Raw genomic sequence first — 22615 nt, forward strand, 5'->3', positions numbered from 1 at the left:
GTACTGTCTTTGATGACATACTGAATGATTATAGTGGTCATTGTGAATGCTAGATGAATCAGCCTAAAGAATACCATGGTAAAAACATGTGCTTTTACCATGTTACATCCAAAAAAGCTGTGATTAATACAGATTAAAAACAGTGATTAATACAGACATATTCACATTATCTACTTAATGACTGCAGCTACTAAATTATCACTTGCTAATGCCGTTAATGTAATTTAAAATAAATACTACAGTGTTTTTACTATGGTAAACTACTTAAGTGAATCTTTTGTGTTATTTCTAGAGCACTAGTAGTAATACAAGAACTACAGTAATATAAGCAAATGACCCAATACTGTAGTTTTCTACAACTTTAGGGTATACTATACTACAATACACCACAGTTTACTGTAGTAAAACTAAAGTATACTACATTATTACAGTTAATACTACAGTACTAATGCTACAACATGCATTCAATAACAAAGAGTTGTATACTATACAGTATAATACACTTTACTATAGTATGGTTCAAAAACACTAGTATTTACTATAGTATATTTTTTATACCATATTATTTTGAGCGTTTACTCCAAAGTGTTTAAATACCATAGTACTGTCATTGATGACATACTGAATGATTATAGGGGTCATTGTGGATGCTATGAATTAGCCTAAAGAATACCGTGGTAAAACACGTGCTTTTACCATGTTATGTCTGCAAAAAAATAGAAAGGACAAATGAATGCAGACAAAATCTGCTTAAAGAAGGTAGCTACTAATAAATATATTGCTACTTTAGTAATAAGTACTATATAGTAAGATAAACAAATGACCCAATACTGTAGTTTTTACTGTAGTAAAAACTAAAGCATGCTACTATTATTACAGTTGATCAGTTCATTACAGTACTGCAATATTACAAGCATTCAATAGCAAAGAGTTGTATACTATAAAGTATAATACACTTTACTATAGTATGGACCAAAACACTGTAGTAGTTACTATAAATTACTATAGTATGTTTTCATATCATAATATTTTGAGCATTTACCTCCAAAGTATTTAAAATACAATTAATATAACAATAGTATATGCTAAAAACACAGTATAACAACTGCATGAGCACTGCTGGGGACTGTTTGCACCATGTTTCTTGGTACATTGTATAGAGAAGTAATACTATGGTACTGAGTGATTAGACATGGTAAAGTTTCATACATTAATTAAGGTGGCAGAAATGTTTATGGATATGTTTTGCAATGTAAGAGTGTATTCATGCAGACTTTAATGCACAGTTGAAGACAAAATAATTCGCCCTCTCGTGATTTCCTTCACAGGAACATGTTCACAGTATTTCCTATAATATTTGTTCTTCTGGAGAAAGTCTTACTTGTTTTATTTCGGCTAGAATAAAAGCAGTTTTTAATTGTTTTAAAGCCATTTTAAGGTCAAGATTATTAGCCCCCTTCAGCAATATTAGTGTTGGATTGTCTCCAGAACAAACCACTGTTATACAATGACTTGCCTAATTACCCTAACTTTACCCTAATTACCCTAGTGAAGCCTTTAAATGTCACTTTAAGCTGAATACTAGTGTCTTTAAGAATATCTAGCCTAATATTATGGGCTGTCATCATTCAGGAGGGCTAATAATTCAACTATACTATGATATTTCTGTATATTTTTACCATGGTGTTCAGTAAGGAGGGCTTTTTTTAGGAAAACTGCTCCAGAAGTGTGTCTTGAAGATGCAGATGTTTGTTTCTGGAAGGCAAACACACACACACACACACACACACACACACACACACACACACACACACACACACACACACACACACACACACACACACACACACACACAGTGAGTCATGCGGTTCTTTAAGAGGTTATGGATCATTTTGTGGCCGCAGTGAACACTGATGACAGGACTTTGCTATAGTCCATCAGCTGCATCTGTGTTTATTTTAGCCAAGTGTGCCGCAAGCCTGTGTTTGAGTGAAGGTCTCGGCTGTTAGATCGCCCCCTGGGGGCTGGCTGCAGTACAAGTCATAAAGCCCGCCTCCTCCGTGTTAATGAAGGAGACTTGAGCCCAAATAAAAAAAATGTATTACACTTGCAATAAAATGTCCTGTAAGATGGTTCTGGTGGATTAAGGCACTGGTTATTGTGCTGAAATAGGTGCAGATCTTCATTTTTGTAAACAGTTTGTTTTTAGCAGTAATTTAATGCTGGGCGTGTCATCGTGATTGACAGCTGTGATTGACAGTTTCTCAAAGCAGCGCGTCTGAGCTTCAGCAGGAGACTGAAGTGTTATTATTGGATTTCTGTGTTATTTTACCATGACAAAATGAGTTCAGCAGTAAACTATAGTTTCTGACATACATGATCCTGGTGGAACACTGTTTATTCGCTAAGATCAGGGCTTTTTTCGGGCTTTATTAGTTTGCTGATACACGCCTAACCACCCAGATAGCAAAATACACTCGGGCCAGTTCCAGCTAGATTCTCGCCTGCCGGAGACTTACCCCTCAGAGCTCAGACTGACTACCTCTGCTGGACCTACTCCGGATGCCTGGACTCACTGCCCGATTTCAGCCCGAGTCAATCGAGCCAGATGCGGCGGCCGAGCGAGCCGGCGCTGCCGCATGCGAGCCGGAATCAGCCCGCGACGCCACGAGTAGGTTATGCGCTGCGGCCTGGAGCTGACGCAATTAAATATATAAAACCCTCATATTTGTTAACGTTATTACATCCATTTGTGTTGATATGACAGCAAACGCATGCTGAGAAGTTCGGGGGGCGTAGTTGATTTTACATAAAGCGTTTGGTTGGAAGCTCGACTCCGCTCATTTTCGCGGCTCCTCCTCTGGCTCCATCAGACAATCCTTCTGTGCATGTCAAGGCTCCAATTTCAGCAGTCTTTTGCGACAGTTTGTGCCCGTCAAGCAGGCGTTTTGCCCTCAAGGCGTTCAATGGGAAAAGGGGCTGTCGCGTCGTCCATATTTTTAACAGTCATTGATTTTAGCTGCAGAATACTCCAGATTCACTTCTGTCTCCTACATCACACTGCAAACACTGAGTTACAGTTACTTTATTTTAAAGACGTAAAGATATGCTCCGGTTTCCCCCCACAGTGCAAACACATGCGCTATAGGGGAATTGGGTAAGCTAAATTGTCCTCAGTGTATGAGTGTGTATGGGTGTTTCCCAGTACTGGGTTGAGGCTGGAAGGGCATCTGCTGTGTAAAACATATGCTGGAATAGTTGACGGTTCATTCCGCGGTGGTGATCCCTGATTAAAAAACATTTTCTGTGGGTCGCGGAGTGTGTGGTCAAAAAAAACAACAAACGTTTTTTTTTTGTTCTTTTTTTTTTTTTTACTTGTTTTACATATATCTGACTTTTATTTTGAAATGCACGCGCGACAGCCGTACCGTTTGACATGTAAAATTTCATATAATTATAGCAACAAATATGTCGAACCTCAAGTACGACCCCAAATATGCAAAGTGTGGATTTACATATATTGACGACAAAAAAAGTCTTAAAACCTGCGACAGTATTTGACGTTTTTACTCTGTAATATTACTATATTTTGTTAGAAGACAGAGATAAAGTATTGTTTATTTGTAAGTCTTGGTGATTTATCTGTCACTACTTTTGTATGTTATTAAATGAAGTTTCACAAACTAATCTCGAGAGGAGCACATGATATGATTGACTGCAGCTGGCCACTCATCTACACTCATTAGCTAGCCAATCAGATTCATCCAAACTCACTATAAGTAACCTAGCTAAGAACTATTATCTTCGTTTTCCCGAAGAAACCCCCCATCCACCCCTTCTCCTCCTTTCCTCTTTTGCCGAGGGGATCTCTGGAGAACACCTGACCTCGTACTCCCCTTTACATGCTCTATGGACCTGGCGGGAGCCCTGGGCTCAACTATCTCCGAGCTCAGGGTTCTCTCCCAGGACAGGATGCCAAACCTGCTATCTTGCTAACAAGTTGTCAAACAGTATCTAAGTGTGAACTCTTGAAATAAACACAAATGAATTACAATTCCTAAAATTATATTACACTTCCTAAAAAATTGGGTCGCGGTTTGATGACCATGTAAAAATGTGGGTCCCATGGCCAAACCAGTTAAGAACCCCTGATTTAGCCTACCCAGTTCTCCTATAGCGCATGTGTTTGGACTGTGGGGGAAACCGGAGCACCTGGAGAAACGCACACGGAAATGCCAACTGACCCAGCCGGGGCTCGAACTAGCAACCTTCTTGCTGTGAGGCGATCGCGCTAACCACTAAGCTACTGTGATGCCCTTTTAACAATAGTTTAAAGAAAATGAGACAGTAGCCCCTTTCACACAGTGAAACCGGTAAATTTCTGGAAAATTTCCGGAACAACTTTACCGGTATATTCAAAAAAGCGCTGTTCACACAGGCGAGGACGTTACGGAAATTTTCCGGAAAAGAGCATTCACACATCCATTCCAAAATACCGGTAAATTCTGACATCATTCACCACAAATGAGCTTTAAACGGCTGCGCTTGTGTTTGTAAACATTTGACTAAATTACAGACTCTGTGGATGATCAATATTGTGAACAACTTTCGCAGGATCACTTTCGCATGTCGAGATGTTCATAATATGTGCGTGTGCTGGCGCTCACAGGCGCACGCAAAGCTTGAAGGTAAACAAACAACGGCTTATCATAAGCATCTCATCGATGATTATTGACACAGTTGGCATTAAGAAGAACATATAAACGTGATCTGACTAACTTCTAGCAGCTAAATGTGTCTGGAAACATATTCAAAGGCTTTTATCCTCACAAACCGCGCGGACGTAAATGCGTCTGACTGTGGTGATTGGCTAAAGCAGACGTCTCACGTCAGCACGTTCTAGACGTGCACGCGCTTATTACGGGAATCTTCCTTCTGCATTCACACAGCGCAGCATTCCGGCAAATTACCGGTAATGTTACAACTTCTCTTTCCGGGAAATAGCCAAAACGAATTTACCGGTATTTTCAAAAAGGACCTGTTCTTACATACAGACCTTTCCGGAAAATTGCCGGCAATTTTCCGGAAAGGTCTGTATGTGTGAAAGGGGCTATTGTTTATATGTTTATTGTCCATTTTCAGCTGCAGTTTGGTGGTTTTGTTGTGAGCTTTATTATCTCTATAATGCTAATTTCGATTACAGTTGAAGTGATTTAGCGCTGATTTTGTTTAATGTTGTAAAAGCAAAACAAATGTAATGTTTATTCAATTCTCTCACTCGAATGTTTCATCACAGTCTTCATTACTGTTTACTGTGAGCCTCGGTGAGTGACGGTTGGTGATGTGGAATATCGTAGCGTTCACTAGCAGCACTGCTGACGTGTGTCTCCGTGTTTGAGCTGATCGATCAATACTGCTGAGGCCAGACACAACACACACACACACACACACACACACACACACACACACACACACACACACATCTGATACTCACTCACAAACCACACACACACACACTCATCTGACACTTGCATACACACAAACACACGCGCTCATCTGACACTCACATACACACACACACACACTCATCTGATACTCACACACATCGCCTGCAGCATCTCTCTCTCTGTCTGTGTCTGTGTGTGTGTGTGTGTGTGTGTGTGTGTGTGTCTCTGTGATAGTGTGTGTCTGTGTGTGTGTGTGTGTGTTAGGATGTGTCTGCAATTATGTATGACTGTTTGTGTGTGTTTGTGTCTGTGAGTGTGTCTTTCTTATATCTTTATAAATGTGTGTGTGTGTGTGTGTGTGTGTGTGTGTGTGTGTGTGTGTGTGCGTGCACCTGTGTGTCTCTTTGAGTGTGTGTCTGTTTTATGTGTGTGTGTGTGTGTGTGTGTTCTTGTGTGTCTCTCTCTCTCTCTCTCTCTCTCTCTCTGTGTGTGTGATTGTGTATGCGTATGTCTCTGTGTGGTGTGTCTGTTTTTTATGTGTGTGTGTGTGTGTGTGTGTGTGTTCTTGTGTGTGTCTCTCTCTCTCTCTCTCTCTCTGTGTGTGTGTGTGATTGTGTATGCGTATGTCTCTGTGTGGTGTGTCTGTTTTTTATGTGTGTGTGTGTGTGTGTGTGTGTGTTCTTGTGTGTGTCTCTCTCTCTCTCTCTCTCTGTGTGTGTGTGTGTGATTGTGTATGCGTATGTCTCTGTGTGGTGTGTCTGTTTTTTATGTGTGTGTGTGTCTGCAATTGTGTATGATTCTTTGTGTGTTTCTTTGTGTCTTTCTTTTTTGTGTGTGTGTGTGTGTGTGTGTGTGTGTGTGTGTGTGTCTGAGTGTGTGTCTGTTTTTATGTGTGTCTGAGTGTGTGTATGTGTGTGTGTGTGTGTGTGTGTGTGTGTGTGTGTGTGTGTGTGTGTGTGTGTTTGTGTGTGTGTGTGTGTGTTTGTGACTTTTAATGATGATTGTGTGCGGGTTTGTGTGTGTCTCAATGATTCTGTGTGTGTTCTTGTGTGTGTGTCTCTGTGTGTGTGTGCTTATTTGTGTCTGTGTGAGTGTGTGTTTTTATGTGTGTGTGCGTGTGTGTGTGTGTGTGTGTTTGTGTCTTCTAATGATTGTGTGTGGGTTTGTGTGTGTGTGTGTGTGTGTGTATGTATTTGTATGTATATATGTGCGTGTGTGTGTGCCTGTGTGTGTATGTATTTGTATGTGTGTATGTGTCTGTGTCTATGTGTGTGTGTGAGAGAGAGAGTGTGTGGAAGGCTGAGAGTTCAGTAAGAGCCAATCAGTCAACCATGATGTGTTATTTGTATTTTGTGTGTTTTTTTTTTCAACCGTGTGTGTGTGTGTGTGTGGTTGCGTAACATGGATTAACTCTGACTGAAGGATGAGTTACAAAACACTGGTTGTGCTGCGCGTCTCTCCAGATAATCATGATCAACATTTGTGCTGCAGATTCTCTCATTCACTCAAATTAGCAGACGTTCAGTCATTTAGCAAATTAAGAGTCATTTCATTATCAGGAACACACACAAACATGTTCACCAGAACATGACCAGGCGGCACTTCACCCCATTAGGGCAAAATATTACTGTGCATTAAGAACATTCTCTCTTATATATATATACTGGATGTCCAGATTTGAATATGTATTTACTGCATGTAGACACGGTCAAGACATCAGAGCATCAGAATGGGGAAGAAAGGGGATTTAACATGGTTGTTGCTGTCAGACGGGCTGCTCTGAGTATTTCAGAAACTGCTGATCTACTGGGATTTTCATGCACAACCATCTCTAGGGTTTACAGAGAATGCTCCGACAAAGAGGAAATATCCAGTGAGCGGCAGTTCTGTGGGCGCAAATGCCTTGTTGATGCCAGAGGAGAATGGCCAGACTGGTTCCAGCTGATAGAAAGGCAACAGTAACTCAAATAAGCACTCGCTACAACCGAGCTCTGCAGAAGAGCATCTCTGAACACACAACACGTCCAACCTTGAGGCGGATGGGCTACAGCAGCAGAAGAGCACACCGGGTGCCGCTCCTGTCAGCTGAGAACAGGAAACTGAGGCTACAATTCACACAGACTCACCAAAACTGGACAATAGAAGATTGGAGAAACGTTGCTGCTCTGATGAGTCTCCATTTCTGCTGACACATTCAGATGCTCGGGTCAGAATTTGACCAACAACATGAAAGCATGGATCCATCCTGCCTTGTGTCAGCGGTTCAGGCTGGTGGTGGTGGTGTAATGGTGTGGGGGAGATTTTCTTGGCACACTTTGGGTTCATTAGTACCAATTGAGCATCAACGCCACAGCCTACCTGAGTATTGCTGCTGACCATGTCCATCCCTTTATGAGCACAGCGTCTCCATCTTCTGATGGCTACTTCCAGCAGGATAACACACCATGTCATAAAGCGTGAATCATCTCAGACTGGTTTATTTAACATGACGATGTACTCAAATGGCCTCCACAGTCACCAGAGCTCAATCCAATAGAGCAGCTTTGGGATGTGGTGGAACGTTAGATTTGCATCATGAATGTGCAGCCGACAAATCTGCAGCAACTGTGTGATGCTATCATGTCAATATGGAGCAAAATCTCAGAGGAATATTCCTAGTTCCTAGTTGAATCTCTGCCATGAAGGATTAAGGCAACAAAGGGGACCAACCCGGTACTAGTAAGGTGTATCTAATAAACTGGCCGGTATGTGTATGTGTGTATCCAAAATAACTAATCGGCATAATTCCCATCTTACCTTTTGAACACTCTAAAATGAGCTTATTGGTAATTAAAAGAAAATGACATAAATATAAGTAATGTGCATTAAAATTACATTTTAAAAATAAAAGTAATGAGACTAAAATGACTTAAAACAGAAGTAATGAGAATTAAAATATAAATATAAGTAGAAGTCATGAGAATTCAAGCAGACGCAGAGATGCACACAAACTAACAGCATAGGATTAAACTCATTCATTCAGTTTATTTTCGGCTTAGTCCCTTTATTAATCTGGTGTCGCCACTGCGGAATGAACCGCCAACTTATCCAGCATATGTTTTATGCAGTGGATGCCCTTCCAGCCTCAACCCATCACTGGAAAACCCATACACACTCATTCACACACTATGGACAATTCAGCCTGTCCAATTCACCTGTACCGCATGTGTTTGGACTGTGGGGGAAACTGAAGCACCCGGAGGATACTCAGGTGTACCCAGGGAGAACATGCAAACTCCACACAGAAACGCCAACTGACCCAGCCGAGGCTCAAACCAGCGAACTTCTTGCTGTGAGGCGACAGCACTACCTACTGCGCCACTGCGTCGCCCATAATTAAACACACACACTTATTGCACACAGTCACACGTTTGCAGTTCATGTTCCCACTCACACAGTAATGAGCCGCAGAGAGCGCCATCTGCTGGAGGTTTCAGGATAGAAGATTCACTCCTGCATGTTGATATGAGTCATTAATGTTTCATCATTTTCCTCACATCTGCATCTGTTCTGGGGTCAGTGTAGAGAAGTGAGCAGCAGCTGATTAAACATCTGCACTGTTTTTACTGGAAGAGGCATTTAATGGCGCATATTTCCGTTTAATCGACAGGTTTAGATGATTTATTAAGGATTAAAAGATAAAGATGGGCGTCACGGTGGTTTTATGGTTAGCACTGTGGCCTCACAGCAGGAAGGTCGCTGGTTTGAGTCCTGCCTGGGGCAGTTGGCTTTTCTATGTGGAGATTGCGTGCTCATGTTGGCATGGATTTCCTCTGGGTGCTCTGGTTTCAGTCCAAACACATGTGCTATAGGGGAATTGATGAACTAAATTGGCTGTATAGTGCATGAGTGTGAATGAGTGTGTATGGGTGTTTCCCAGTACTGGGTTGCAGCTGGAAGGGCATCTGCTGGACGGTTCATTCCGCTGTGTTAAATTGTTTATTCATTAATGACCATGCTGTTTTACATCTGATTGTTCAATTTCTGTACTTGTATGCTGTTAGGCTACCCAGTAAACCCTAAAGCACTGTTTATTTATTTTTGCTTGTATTTATATATAATATAATATAATATAATATAATATAATATAATATAATATAATATAAAACAATATGATATAATATAATATAATATAATATAATATAATATAAAACAATATAATATAATATAATATAATATAATATAATATAAAATTATATAATATAAAATAATATAATATAATATAATATAATATAAAACAATATAATATAATATAATATAATATAATATAATATAATATAAAACAATACAATATAATATAATATAATATAAAACAATATAATATATAATATAATATAAAATAATATAATAATATAATAATATAATATAATATAATATAATATAATATAATAATATAATATAATATAATATAATATAATATAAAACAATATAATATAATATAATATAATATAAAACAATATAATATATAATATAATATAAAAATAATATAATGATATAATATAATATAATATAAAACAAAATAATATAATATAATATAATATAATATAATATAATATAATATAATATAATATAACATAATATAATAATAGCTCTATATAAACAATAAATGTAATAATAAAATAAAAATGACACAATAAAAAATTAAATTGAATAAATCAATCTGAAACTAAATAAATAAATTGGTTAAACATATAATAATATGAGGAATAATAGCTAAATATAAACAATAAATGAAATAATAACATAAAAATGACACAATAAAATAAATAATTAAATAGAATAAATAAAAATGAAAATAAATAAATAAATACATAAATTTGCAGGTTAAAATATGTCAAAACACAATATTATTTTTATTCTGCTAATATGCATGCAGATACAAATTACAATAATGAGTAATAATATTAATAATAATAATAATAATAATACAAAAAAAACAATAGCTAAATATAAACAAATGAAAACAATTAAATAAAAATGATACAATAAAATAAGTAATAAAATAGAATAAATAAAAATGAAAATAAATAGGCAGGTTAAAACATGTCAAATAAAACACATTATTATATTTATTTTGCTAATATGCATGGAGATGTGAATGTGTGCGGGTGAATGAGTCTGTATGGGTGTTTCCCAGTACTGGGTTGCAGCTGAAAGGGCATCTGCTGTGTAGGCTCCCCAGTAAACCCTAAAGCACTGTTTATTTATTTGTTTTTGCTTGTAATTTATTGTAATTTATGCAAATCTACTGCACAGAAAAAGACTTGGTCGATCTAAATGAATGAAGTCTTTCCATAGATACAAGTCATCTGCTGAAATTATATTCATATCGCAACATATACAAAATACCGCAATGTCAGATTTGTCCAATATCGTGCAACCCTAATCAAAAGGATTGCATATTGATTTGTAATCCTTCATATATTGTTCAAAATGCATGCTTGTGTTGCTCATTCTGCATTCTGTTTGAGAGAATTAACATTTGCATAACTAATTGTGGTCATTAAAACCAGTTTTTGCTTTTGTTCATCTAAAATCATTTTCAGATCATGTACAAATCTTCAAAATATGCTGACTGTGTATGTATTTTTCCATCTTATTTATTTATTTTCTATCGGCTCTGTTGATCTGTTTTTTAATTTTATAATTTTTTTATAATTTTATTTTGTTTCATTAATTAATTTGCTATTTTTATTTTGGTAATATGCATGCAGATACAAATAACAATAATAATACGAGGAATAATAACTAAATATAAACAATAAATTAATTAATAAAATAATAATGACATAATAAAATAAATAATTAAATAGAATGATGAAAAATGGAAATCAATTAATAAATAAGCAGGTTAAAATAAGTCAAATAAAAAACTTTATTATATCTATTTTACTAATATGCATGCTGATACAAATAACAATATTAATAATATGAAGAATAATAGCTAAATATAAACAATAAATTAAACTATAAAACTAAAAGTAATAAAATAAAATAAATAATAAAATAGAATAAATACAAATGAAAATAAATAAGCAAGTTAAAATATGTCAAATATATCTTTATTTTGCTTATATGCATACAGATACAAATAACAATATTAAGTAATAATAATAATATGAAGAATAATAGCTAAATATAAACAATAAATTAAATAATAAAAATAAAAATAGCACAAAATAATTAATGAAATAGAATGATGAAAAATGAAAATAAAAAATTAATTACTTGATTAGTTAATAGGAAGGTTAAAATATATCAAATAAAACACACTATGATTTTTATTTTGTTAAAATGCATACAAATACAAATAACAATAAGTAATAAAAAAAATAATAATAAAAAGAATAATAGTTCAATATAAACAATAAATGCAATAATAAAATAAAAATGACACAATAAAATAAATAATAAATACAATTGAACAAATCAATCTGAAAATAAATAAATAAATTGGTTAAAAATTTCAAATAAAACACTTTATTATTTTTATTCTGCTAATATGCATGCACATACAAATAACAATAAAGAGTAATAATAATAATAATAATAATTATAATAATGCAAAAAACAATAGCTAAATGTAAACAAATTAAAAAATTTAATAAAAATGATACAATAAAATAAATAAAAATTAAAATAAATAGGCAGGTTAAAATATGTCAAATAAAACACTTTATTATCTTTATTTTGCTAATATGCATGCAGATACAAATAACAATATTAAGTAATAATTATAGTACAAAGAATAATAGCTAAATATAAACAATAAATTAAGTAATAAAATAAAAAGACACAATAAAACAATAAAATAGAATAATAAAAATGAAAATAAAAAATAATTAATTAATAGGAAGGTTGAAATATATCAAATAAAACACATTTTTTATTTTGTTTATATGCATGCAGATACAAATAACGATAATAAGTATTGATAATGATGACAAAAAAATAATTCAAACAATAATTGCTCAATATAAACAATGAATAAAATAATAAAATAAAAATGACAATAAAGTTAAAATATGTCAAAAAACACAATTTTATTTATTTTATATGCATGCAGATACAAATAACAATATTAGTAATAATAATAATTATAATAATAATAATACGAAGAATAATAGCTAAATGTAAATATATATATATATATATATATATATATATATGTATGTATATATTTACATTTAGCTATTATTCTTCGTATTATTATTATTATTATATATGTATAAATAATAAATGAAATTATAAAATAAAAATGACATTAAAATAAATATTACAATAAAATAACAATAAAATAATTAATAATAATTAATACAATTGAACAAATAAAATGTAAACAAATAAATAAATAGGCTGGTTAAAACATATTAAATAAAACACTTTATTATTTTTGTTTTGCTAATATGCATGCACATACAAATAGCAATAATAAGTAATAATAAATAATAATAATAATATAAATAATAGCTAAATATAAAAAATTAATTAATTAACAAAATAAAAATGACACAATAAAATAAATAATTAAATAGAATGATGAAAAGTGAAAATAAATAAATAAATAGGCAGGTTAAAATATGGCAAATATAATATTTTCATTTTGTTAATATGCATGCAAATACAAATACCAATAATAAGTAGTAAAAAAATAATAATACGAAGTATTATTAAATATGTCTTATTAAAAATAGCTAAATATAAACAATAAATGAAATAATATAATAAAATTTACAATAAAATAAATAATTAATAAATAAAATGAACAAACAGGGACGTTAAAATATGTCAAATAAAACACTAAAGAGAATCATTTATAAAAAATGCAACTTTGTTTACATAATGTAGGCCTGTTTTATCATGTTAAATAATCTGTCAACACAGATCATAGAGCCTGTTAAGCAAATGATGGTGTTTATTGCAGTGATCTGCATGATCATATCTAAATATATGTCGATTCTGCATAATTCTCTGTCCACTGGGTATTAAAGCAGCGTTTCTCAATAGCTGTGACACAGACAGTCCTGCTGAATAAAAAATGGTTCCCGTTATTATTTTTATTTTAGTCCAGGTTTCAGTAATCGCAGCCTCTAGCGGAGCGACACCGTTCAAACCTGGTGACGTAGGCGGGGTCTGTCGGTAGATCCGGGCTGGAATCTCTCAGGCTGTGGACGGCAAAAATAATACTATGGCGACGGCGTGGCGCTCGTGAATATGGCCAGCGAGAAACTGTTGTAGAGACATGAAATAACCAAACATAATTTAAACCCACAAATGAAATGTAGCATAAAACGTAGATAACGGGTGTTATAAACCAAACAAGAGACTGCTTATTGGCTGAACGCCTGTTTGCGTCATTAATATTCACGAGACAAGCCTTCAGCGTGTGAGCGTACTTGACGACAGCTTCCAATCAGATGGCCGAACGTTACGTTAGGTCGTTAATATTCATAAGTCGCGCTCTCGCCGTACTAGATTTCGCTCCGGTTAACGGCAGATTCCGCTCCGCGTATTTTGACGTGGACTTCACGGCATTGCGTCACGTTGATGAATTTGAAGTGATGCTACCGAGAGGCGCATCCGTCCGCTTAGGATAAACAAATCTGCGGCAGTCGCTGTCATTTGCGTGCAGAACAACAGTTTACGGACCTCGCCGAAAAGCGTTAACGGATTTTTGACGGCGTGATGTATTAGAAACACTGCTTAAATCAGCGGGTGTGTGTGTATGTGAGTGTGTTTGTGTACACTCGGTTTACACTCAGGTGGGCCGAGCGGGTTTTGCGCGTGTCGTCGGTGGACTCGCGCACCTAACGGTCATATAAACCCGCGCTCCCGCTCGGTATGATCGGTGAGGCTCATGCACGCGCTCATCCGTTCGATATCCGCTCCATCCCGGGGTGTGACAGATAGACACGGCTCCGCCGCCGCTGCGCCCATGGCGGGTCCCGCATTCACCGGCGCGCACGGGACCTGGATCACACCCCGGTTAACGTTACGGGAGGACGCGTCATCATCTTCATCTTTATCCTCGTCATCCTCGGCGGAGAAACCGCGCAAACGGAGAGCCTTTAACCTGGTCAAACTACGGCAGCCCACCGCCCCCGGTAACAACAACACGCCGTTTGTGATCTCCGGTCACATCAAGCACATCTGCAGCAACTGCAGCCGCGGGAATGACATCCGGGACGGTGAGTGAACATCTTCATAATAATGCTGCTGCTGCTGTACCAGAGACCGGGCCCGTCCGTTAAACACGCTTTTACATTCATGCTTTTGTTGGCCTTTTTAATCGCTCACTTCACATTAGTGTACATGTCAATAGTCGTAATGTATGAATTATATATGATTAACATTACAAAACAACCACAAATATACCTATTTTTATAAGAACAGAACGTAAATATGTACAAATATACAAAAGAATACTATACAAGTCAAAATATTAATAATAATAACTTTACAAAATAGGCAAAACACGAGTTTATATGAGTCTATATCACATTAAAATGTTTAAATATATACAAATATACAAAAAGAATACTATACAAGTCAAAATATTATTAATAATAATTTTACAAAATGGGCAAAACACGAGTTTATATGAGTCTATATCACATTAAATTGTTTAAATATATACAAATATGGAAAATGTAAACTATACAAGTCAAAATATTATTAATAATAATTTTACAAAATGGGCAAAACACGAGTTTATATGAGTCTATATCACATTAAAATGTTTAAATATATACAAAAAGAATACTATACAAGTCAAAATATTATTAATAATAATTTTACAAAATGGGCAAAACACGAGTTTATATGAGTCTATATCACATTAAAATGTTTAAATATATACAAATATGGAAAATGTAAACTATACAAGTCAAAATATTATTAATAATAATTTTACAAAATTGGCAAAACGTAGGTATTTATATAAGACTGTACTGGATTAAATGTTTAAATATCTATAAATATACAAGTCAAAATATTAAGTATAGCCCTATAATTTACAACATAAGCTAAATGTATGTATTTATGTAAAATACAACATATAAACATATAAAAATATACAGAAAAGCATACTAGTCAAATTAAATGCGTAATAAGTCTACCATATAGGCAAAACATACTTGTTTATATAAGAACGTAAATTTAATGTATAAATATATACAAGTAAACATAAATAATACTATAGGTAAATATATTAAATGCATAATAACTTTATGAATTAGGCGAAACACGTTTATACAAGACTATACTGGATTAATATGTTTAAATATATACAAATATACAAGTAAAAATATTAAATATAGCCCTACAATAATTTAACAAAATAAGCTAAATATATATATATTTATATAAAAATACAACATATAAATACAGTAGATACAAATATACAGAAAAGCATACTATACAAGGCAAATTAAATGCGTAATAACTTTACCATAAGCGCAAAGCATACTTGTTTATATAAGAATGTAAATATGATGAATAAATGTATACAAATATACGTAAATAATACTATAGGGGAAAATATTAAACGCGTCATAAGTTTACAAAATAGGCGAAACACGTGTTTCTATAAGACTAAATTCAAATGTGAAATATATACGAATATACAAAAAAGAATACTATATAAGTCAAAATATTAAATGTACAATAAATTAACAAAATATGCAAAATGTATGTATTTATATAAAAATACAACATATAAATATATACAAAAATAGAAAAAAATACTATACTAGTCAAAATATTACATGTACAATAATTTTACAAAATGGGCAAAATGTAAGTATTTATATAAAGATACAGCATACATAAGTATTAACAAATATATACGAAAAGCATACTATACAAGGCAAATTAAAGGCGTAATAACTTTATAGGCAAAACATACATGTTTATATATTAACTTTAATATAATGTATAAATATATACAAATATACAAAAAGAATATAGGTCAATATTTTAAATGCATAATAACTTTACAAAATAGCTGAAACATATAAGAATACAACGTAAATATAATGTGTAAATATCTTCAAATATACGAAACGAATACTGTACAGGTCAAAATAATAAAAAAACCCTACAATAATTTTACAAAATAAGCTAGATGTATGTATTTATATAAAAATACATCATATAAATAGTTACAAATATACAGAAATGCATACTATACAAGGCAAATTAAATCTGTTATTCCTTTACCATATGGGCAAACTTGTTTATATAAGAATGTAAATATAGTGTATAAATGTTTACAAATATACATAAATAATACTATAGGTAAAAATATTAAATGCATCATAACTTTATAAAGTAGGCGAAACACGTTTATATAAGACTAAACTGGATTGATATGTATAAACATATACAAATATACAAAAAGGATACTATACAAGTCAAATTAAATGCGTAATAACTTTTTTAAATAGACAAACCATACTTAAATACCTTAAGAACTTAAATATAATGTATAATTATATACAAATACACAAAAATAATCCTATAGGTCAAAATAATAAATGCATTATAACTACAAAATAGGCAAAACACGTGCTTATATAAGACTATGCTGGATTAAAAAATACTATACAAGTCAAAATATTACATGTACAATCATTTTACAAAATGAGCAAAATATACGTATTTATATAAAAATACAGCATACTTAAGTATAAACAAATATACGAAAAGCATACTATACAAGGCAAATTATAGGCATAATAACTTTATAGGCAAAACATACTTGATTATATAAGAACAACAATATAATGTATAAATATATACAAATATACATAAATAATACTATAGGGAAAAATATTAAATGCATCGTAAGTTTACAAAACAGGCAAAACACGTGTTTCTATAAGACTGGATTAAAATGTAGAAATATATACAAATATACAAAAAAATAATGCTACAAGTCAAAATATTAAATGTACAATAATTTTACAAAATATGCAAAATGTATGTATTTATATAAAAATACAACATATAAATATATACAAGTATACAAAAAGAATACTATACTAGTCAAATTAAATGCGTTATAACTTTACAATATACGCAAAACTTACTAGTTTATATAAGAATGTAAATCTAATGTATAAATATATACAAATATACAAAAATAATACTGTAGGTCAGTATATTAAATGCACAATAATTTAAAAAAGTGTAAATATTAAATGCATTATACAAAATAGCCAAAATATTACACAAGGATCCAACATAAATGTAATGTATAAATGTATACCAATACACTAAAAAAATTATATTACATGTCAAAATATTAAATGCATAAAAACTTTACAAAATAGTCAAAACATTATATATGAATCCAACGAAAATGTAATGTATATATACAAAATATACAAAAACGAATACTAGGTCAAAATATTAAATGCACAATAATTAAAAATATAGCCAAAATATACATATTTAAACAAGATGATACTTTTATTAAAATGTATAAATAAGTATACACACAAAAAACCTATTTATAAAAGAATACATTGTTAAAATATAATTTTTAAATATATGCTAATATACAAAAAAGAATAGTAAATAATAATAATACAAGTCAAAATGCAAATGCACAATAATTTAACAAAAATAGGCAAAATATACATGTTTAAGAATACAACATAAAGATATACAATATAAAACATTAATGTAATATACAAGATTATTATAATAATACTATACTGTATTATAGCATATTCATTATTATTTAGTTATTGTATTTTTGTAATTAGAAAATAGGAATCACCTTGCAATGACACAGCAGGATCTGACGCATGAAATATGAGTAGCATTTTTTTTTATTGGTATTATGTCCTAAATATTTTGTATTGCTTTATAGAAATAATAATATAATAAAAAGCTATATTATGGTGTACTGCTGGCTGGATTTCCACATGCACGTTTTTTGTTAATTTGCTTAATAGTGCTTACATGTTTGTTATTTTGTGTAAGAATCACGTTTTATCAGTTTTAGCCTTATTGATTATGATTTCTAATCTTTATACTCCATATTGTCATTATTTCTCAAAACTTTTATACATTAAAAGAAAGTAAATAATAATTAAATGATATATTTTCTAGACAACACAACATGATGTCACAAATCAAATCTGATTTTCTTTTCTTTTTTACAAATATTGTATAACTTATATTGTATTTTATAATATATAACGTAGCAATTATAAATCTGATTGTAGAATAAATGTTTTAAAAATTTATAGTTCATTTTGTTATTATTTCTCAAAACATATTAAAAGAAAACTGACAAAACGTTTAACAGCAATTTTAAAAGTAATGACTTCAGTTTAATATTTTCCTCACACCATGATGTGACGCATCCCAACCCCAATCTGATTATCTCTTTTTAAAATATATTAAATATATTGTATTTTTATAAAAATATTTAATATTTTATAATAGTAATATGAAAGATTTTATAACAAATTATTTATCACAAAAGTTCGACTATAATTTATGGAATTTAAACTATTATATTTTAAAAATATACTTAATTTATTTATATTAAATATAACTATATTAAATATGATATATTATTTTTAAAATATATTGTGGTGGCACAATGGTTAGCGCTGTCACCTTACAGTGACCGTCAGTTGGCGTTTCTGTATGGAATTGGTTAAGCGAAATTGTCCGTAGTGTCTGTGTGTGTTTGTGTGTATGAGAGTGAGAATGAGAGTGTATGGGTGTTTCCCAGTGATGGATTGCAGGAGGAAGGGCATCCACTGCGTAAAACATAAGCTAGATAAGTTGGCGGTTCATTCCGCTGTGGGGACTTCTGTTTAATAAAAAGACTAAGCCAAAAAAGAATGTGAATGAAAAAAATATTCTCATTAAAAAACTTATTTTAGATTTTTTGAATATTATATAATGATAAAATATATTATTAAATATTTTATTTTTTGTGCATCATTTAAATTAATAATTGATTGTAATCATTAAATGTAATTATAGATTATTCTAAATATTATATATTATAATTATAATATGTTATATATATATAGTATTTTTATTTATTAAATAGAATTTTAGATTTTTTGATTTCATAATAGCAACAATAAAATATAATAAATATTTTATTTCTTGTGCATTTAAATCTAATTACCGACTGATTTATAGAAATAATACTCAGTATTGTCATTATTTCTTGAAACTATTATATATTAAAATATATTACATTTTAATTATATTTAATGTAATAATATTAGATATAATATATATAAAATATATTAAATATATTGCACTTTTTAAAAAAATATGTAATATTTTTAAATGTTCAGATATTAAGATTAAAATATATTACTTAAATTGTTTATTTCCTGTGTATCATTTAATTATTAACTATAGACTATGATAGAATTTACACTGCATATTGTCATTATATCTCAAAACTATTAAATAAAAATATGATATTCTATTAAATTATATAAAATATAATTATATAAAATGAAATAAATTATATAATATTTAAAATAAATGAAATATTTAGCATTTTCATTTTTAGATTTTATAATAGTAATAATAAAATTAGATAATTAATATTTAATTTAATTAAGTCTTTATATTATGGACTATAGAATTTTTATAATCTATCCTGCAAACAACGCACTGTATATTAATTCATGCTTCCACACAGTTCCTTCATGTTTTTCCGACACAAATCGATTGAGTTAACTAAATGTTTTTGCAAATTTAAGTGGACTGAACATAAAACAATTGAGTTGTCCCAAAAAACTCAAGAATTGTGTTGTTTCAGCTCACTTTATATAAGTAGCCTTAACAATTTTTTCAGCCGCTGTAATGTTAAATAAGCTATAGTTTGAATCCACATGTGATAGTTGTGTTGTGTTTTTTTTCTGTGACCTACATTCATTGGTCAGACGTGGAGCTGAAGAGAACGTTCAGCAGAAAAGCCCTTCTGGAAAAAAACAGCATCATTTCCTTTACCTGCTGACCTGATTTAATGCACCAGCAGGTTATTTTTACACCAGTGAAGGAGAAAACATCCAGAATGCTTCAGTTTCCCAGAGGAGCGTCCAGCAGACACACACACTGAGTTCTGCGTCTGTGTTTAATAAAACAGCCTTTTATTTCAAGTCTTTTTATGAAAGAAGTTTCAATTTTTCAGTGACGCTGAAGCTGTAAAGCTGTGATGCTGAATATTTGGCTTTGAACCATGTGGGAAAAACAGATTTCAAATCCAGATTGATATTAAAAAGTGTTTTTCTACAGTAAGTACACCCTAAAATGAACATTTTTATGAATGTAGATCATATATTTTGGTGCATTTGAAGATTTATTAAATGAATATATATTTCATCAAATAATATTTTAGCCACTAACATCTCCAGTACAGGAAGATAATACATTTAAATTCATACAAAATATTGCAATATATATATATATACAAACTACAGAATTTTAACCAAATTTGATTCTTTTTCCTTTTCTTTTTTTGTTTGTTTCTTTGCTCTTCTTAAAATTTGAATGTACTGCAACACAGTACTGGGAAACACTCATACATACTCATTCACACACACACACACACACAATACGCCCAATTTAGTTAATCAATTCCCCTATAGCGCATGTGTTTGGACTGTGGGGGAGACGGGAGTACCTGGAGGAAACCCATGACAACTGACCCAGCCGGGACTCGAACCAGCGGTCTTTTTGCTGTGAGGTCACAGTGCTTCCTTTATTTCAATTAATGTTTGTTTTATTTCAGAAACTTTTTTTGCCTGCATAATAATTTAAATATAAGTAAGCCTTTTTAGATAGGGAAAAGCTAATATAAATGAAAAGGAAAAATGAGCAGCAGCAAATTCAACAAAAACCTCTTAAGTAATATTTTATGTATTTTATAGTTCGGTATTGTGGCAAAATTTAGTTAAGCCTTTGTAGTTTTTAATTATTTTTGAATATTAAATAGATATGAAGTTATAATAAGATTTATTTAAATATTTGTTATTTAACCAATACTTTTAAAATTTTATTTTAATGTATTTATTATTACTATTATAATTATTATTATTATTATTATTAGTACTATTATTATTATTATTATTATTATTATTAGTAGTAGTACTATTATTGTTATTATTATTATTATTATTATTATTATTATTATTATTACTATTATAGTTATTATTATTATTATTATTATTATTACTACTATTATAGTTATTATTATTATTATTGTTATTATTATTATTATTATTACTATTATTATTATTATTATATTTTAGACCCAAAATGGTTTTTATCTGTTTTTATAGCTGTCAGCGACTGTGAAAAGTACTGAGTTCTACACAATTCTATCACGTTGTGAACAACACAAATCGCTGAAGTGTATTTAAGTAGATTGAACGTAAATCAATTAGGTGTTATTTTAGCGCATAATAATTTAAATATTGGTAACATTTCATACAAATGAAAAAACTAATATAAATTTAATGGAGAAATGAGCAGCAGCAAATTGTACAATACTTTTTTTGTAAATTATTATTTATTTATTTATTTATTAGGTATTGTGGCTAAATTTAGTTTTGTAGTTTTGTTGTTTTTAATGATTTTTTTGTCTTTTAAATATTAAAAGTTAAAATAAAATGAATAAAATTTTTAGCTGGGTAATGTTTAAATTTTATTATATTTTCTATATATTTTATATTTTACTATTATTATTATTATTATTATTATTATTATTATTATCATTATTATTATTTTACTTTAGGACCAAAAAATTGTATTATTATTATTTAAAATAATCTTGTTTTTCAATTTGTGATAAGATTATTTTGCTTACCCCATTGGCAGATTATTTAGCTTGATTTAAGGAAAAACTCACTTCATCTTGGCATATTATTTCTTAAAAAAAGACAATATGTATTACTTATCTGGAAAATGTTTGATTTAAGAACTTTTAGATATTTGGACTAGAAACAAGACAAAAATCTAAGCAAGAAAAGCATTTTTTGCCGTGTGGTCACTGTAAAAAATGCTGGGTCATGTTGTCCCGACACAAATGGATTGAGTTTACTTAATTATTTTTGCAAATTTAAGTGGATTGA

At 31.2% G+C, this 22615-nt stretch overlaps 2 protein-coding genes across 10 annotated transcripts in view; both read left to right on the top strand.

Moving 5' to 3' along the window:
* Positions 1 to 22615, top strand: part of pycr3 (pyrroline-5-carboxylate reductase 3) — a 547472-nt gene that overhangs the window by 232794 nt on the left and 292063 nt on the right. The gene's annotated exons all lie outside the window — the stretch shown is intronic.
* The window catches only part of phactr1 (phosphatase and actin regulator 1), a 59965-nt gene that overhangs the window by 4502 nt on the left and 32848 nt on the right, over positions 1 to 22615 (top strand). For 4 of the 9 annotated variants that reach the window (XM_073932112.1, XM_073932113.1, XM_073932114.1 and 1 more), the window contains exon 1: positions 14069 to 14674. The exons of 4 other annotated variants lie outside the window; for them this stretch is intronic. In XM_073932112.1, the coding sequence (XP_073788213.1) occupies positions 14344 to 14674 (331 nt within the window). In that variant the 5' untranslated portion in view covers positions 14069 to 14343. Of the gene's footprint in view, positions 1 to 14053; positions 14675 to 22615 lie in introns of those variants that run through there. One more of the 9 variants, NM_001353933.1, reaches the window with a different exon arrangement.

Source organism: Danio rerio, chromosome 20 (genome assembly GCF_049306965.1).
Source record: "Danio rerio strain Tuebingen ecotype United States chromosome 20, GRCz12tu, whole genome shotgun sequence".
In the NCBI taxonomy this organism is placed as follows: Eukaryota; Metazoa; Chordata; class Actinopteri; order Cypriniformes; family Danionidae; genus Danio; species Danio rerio.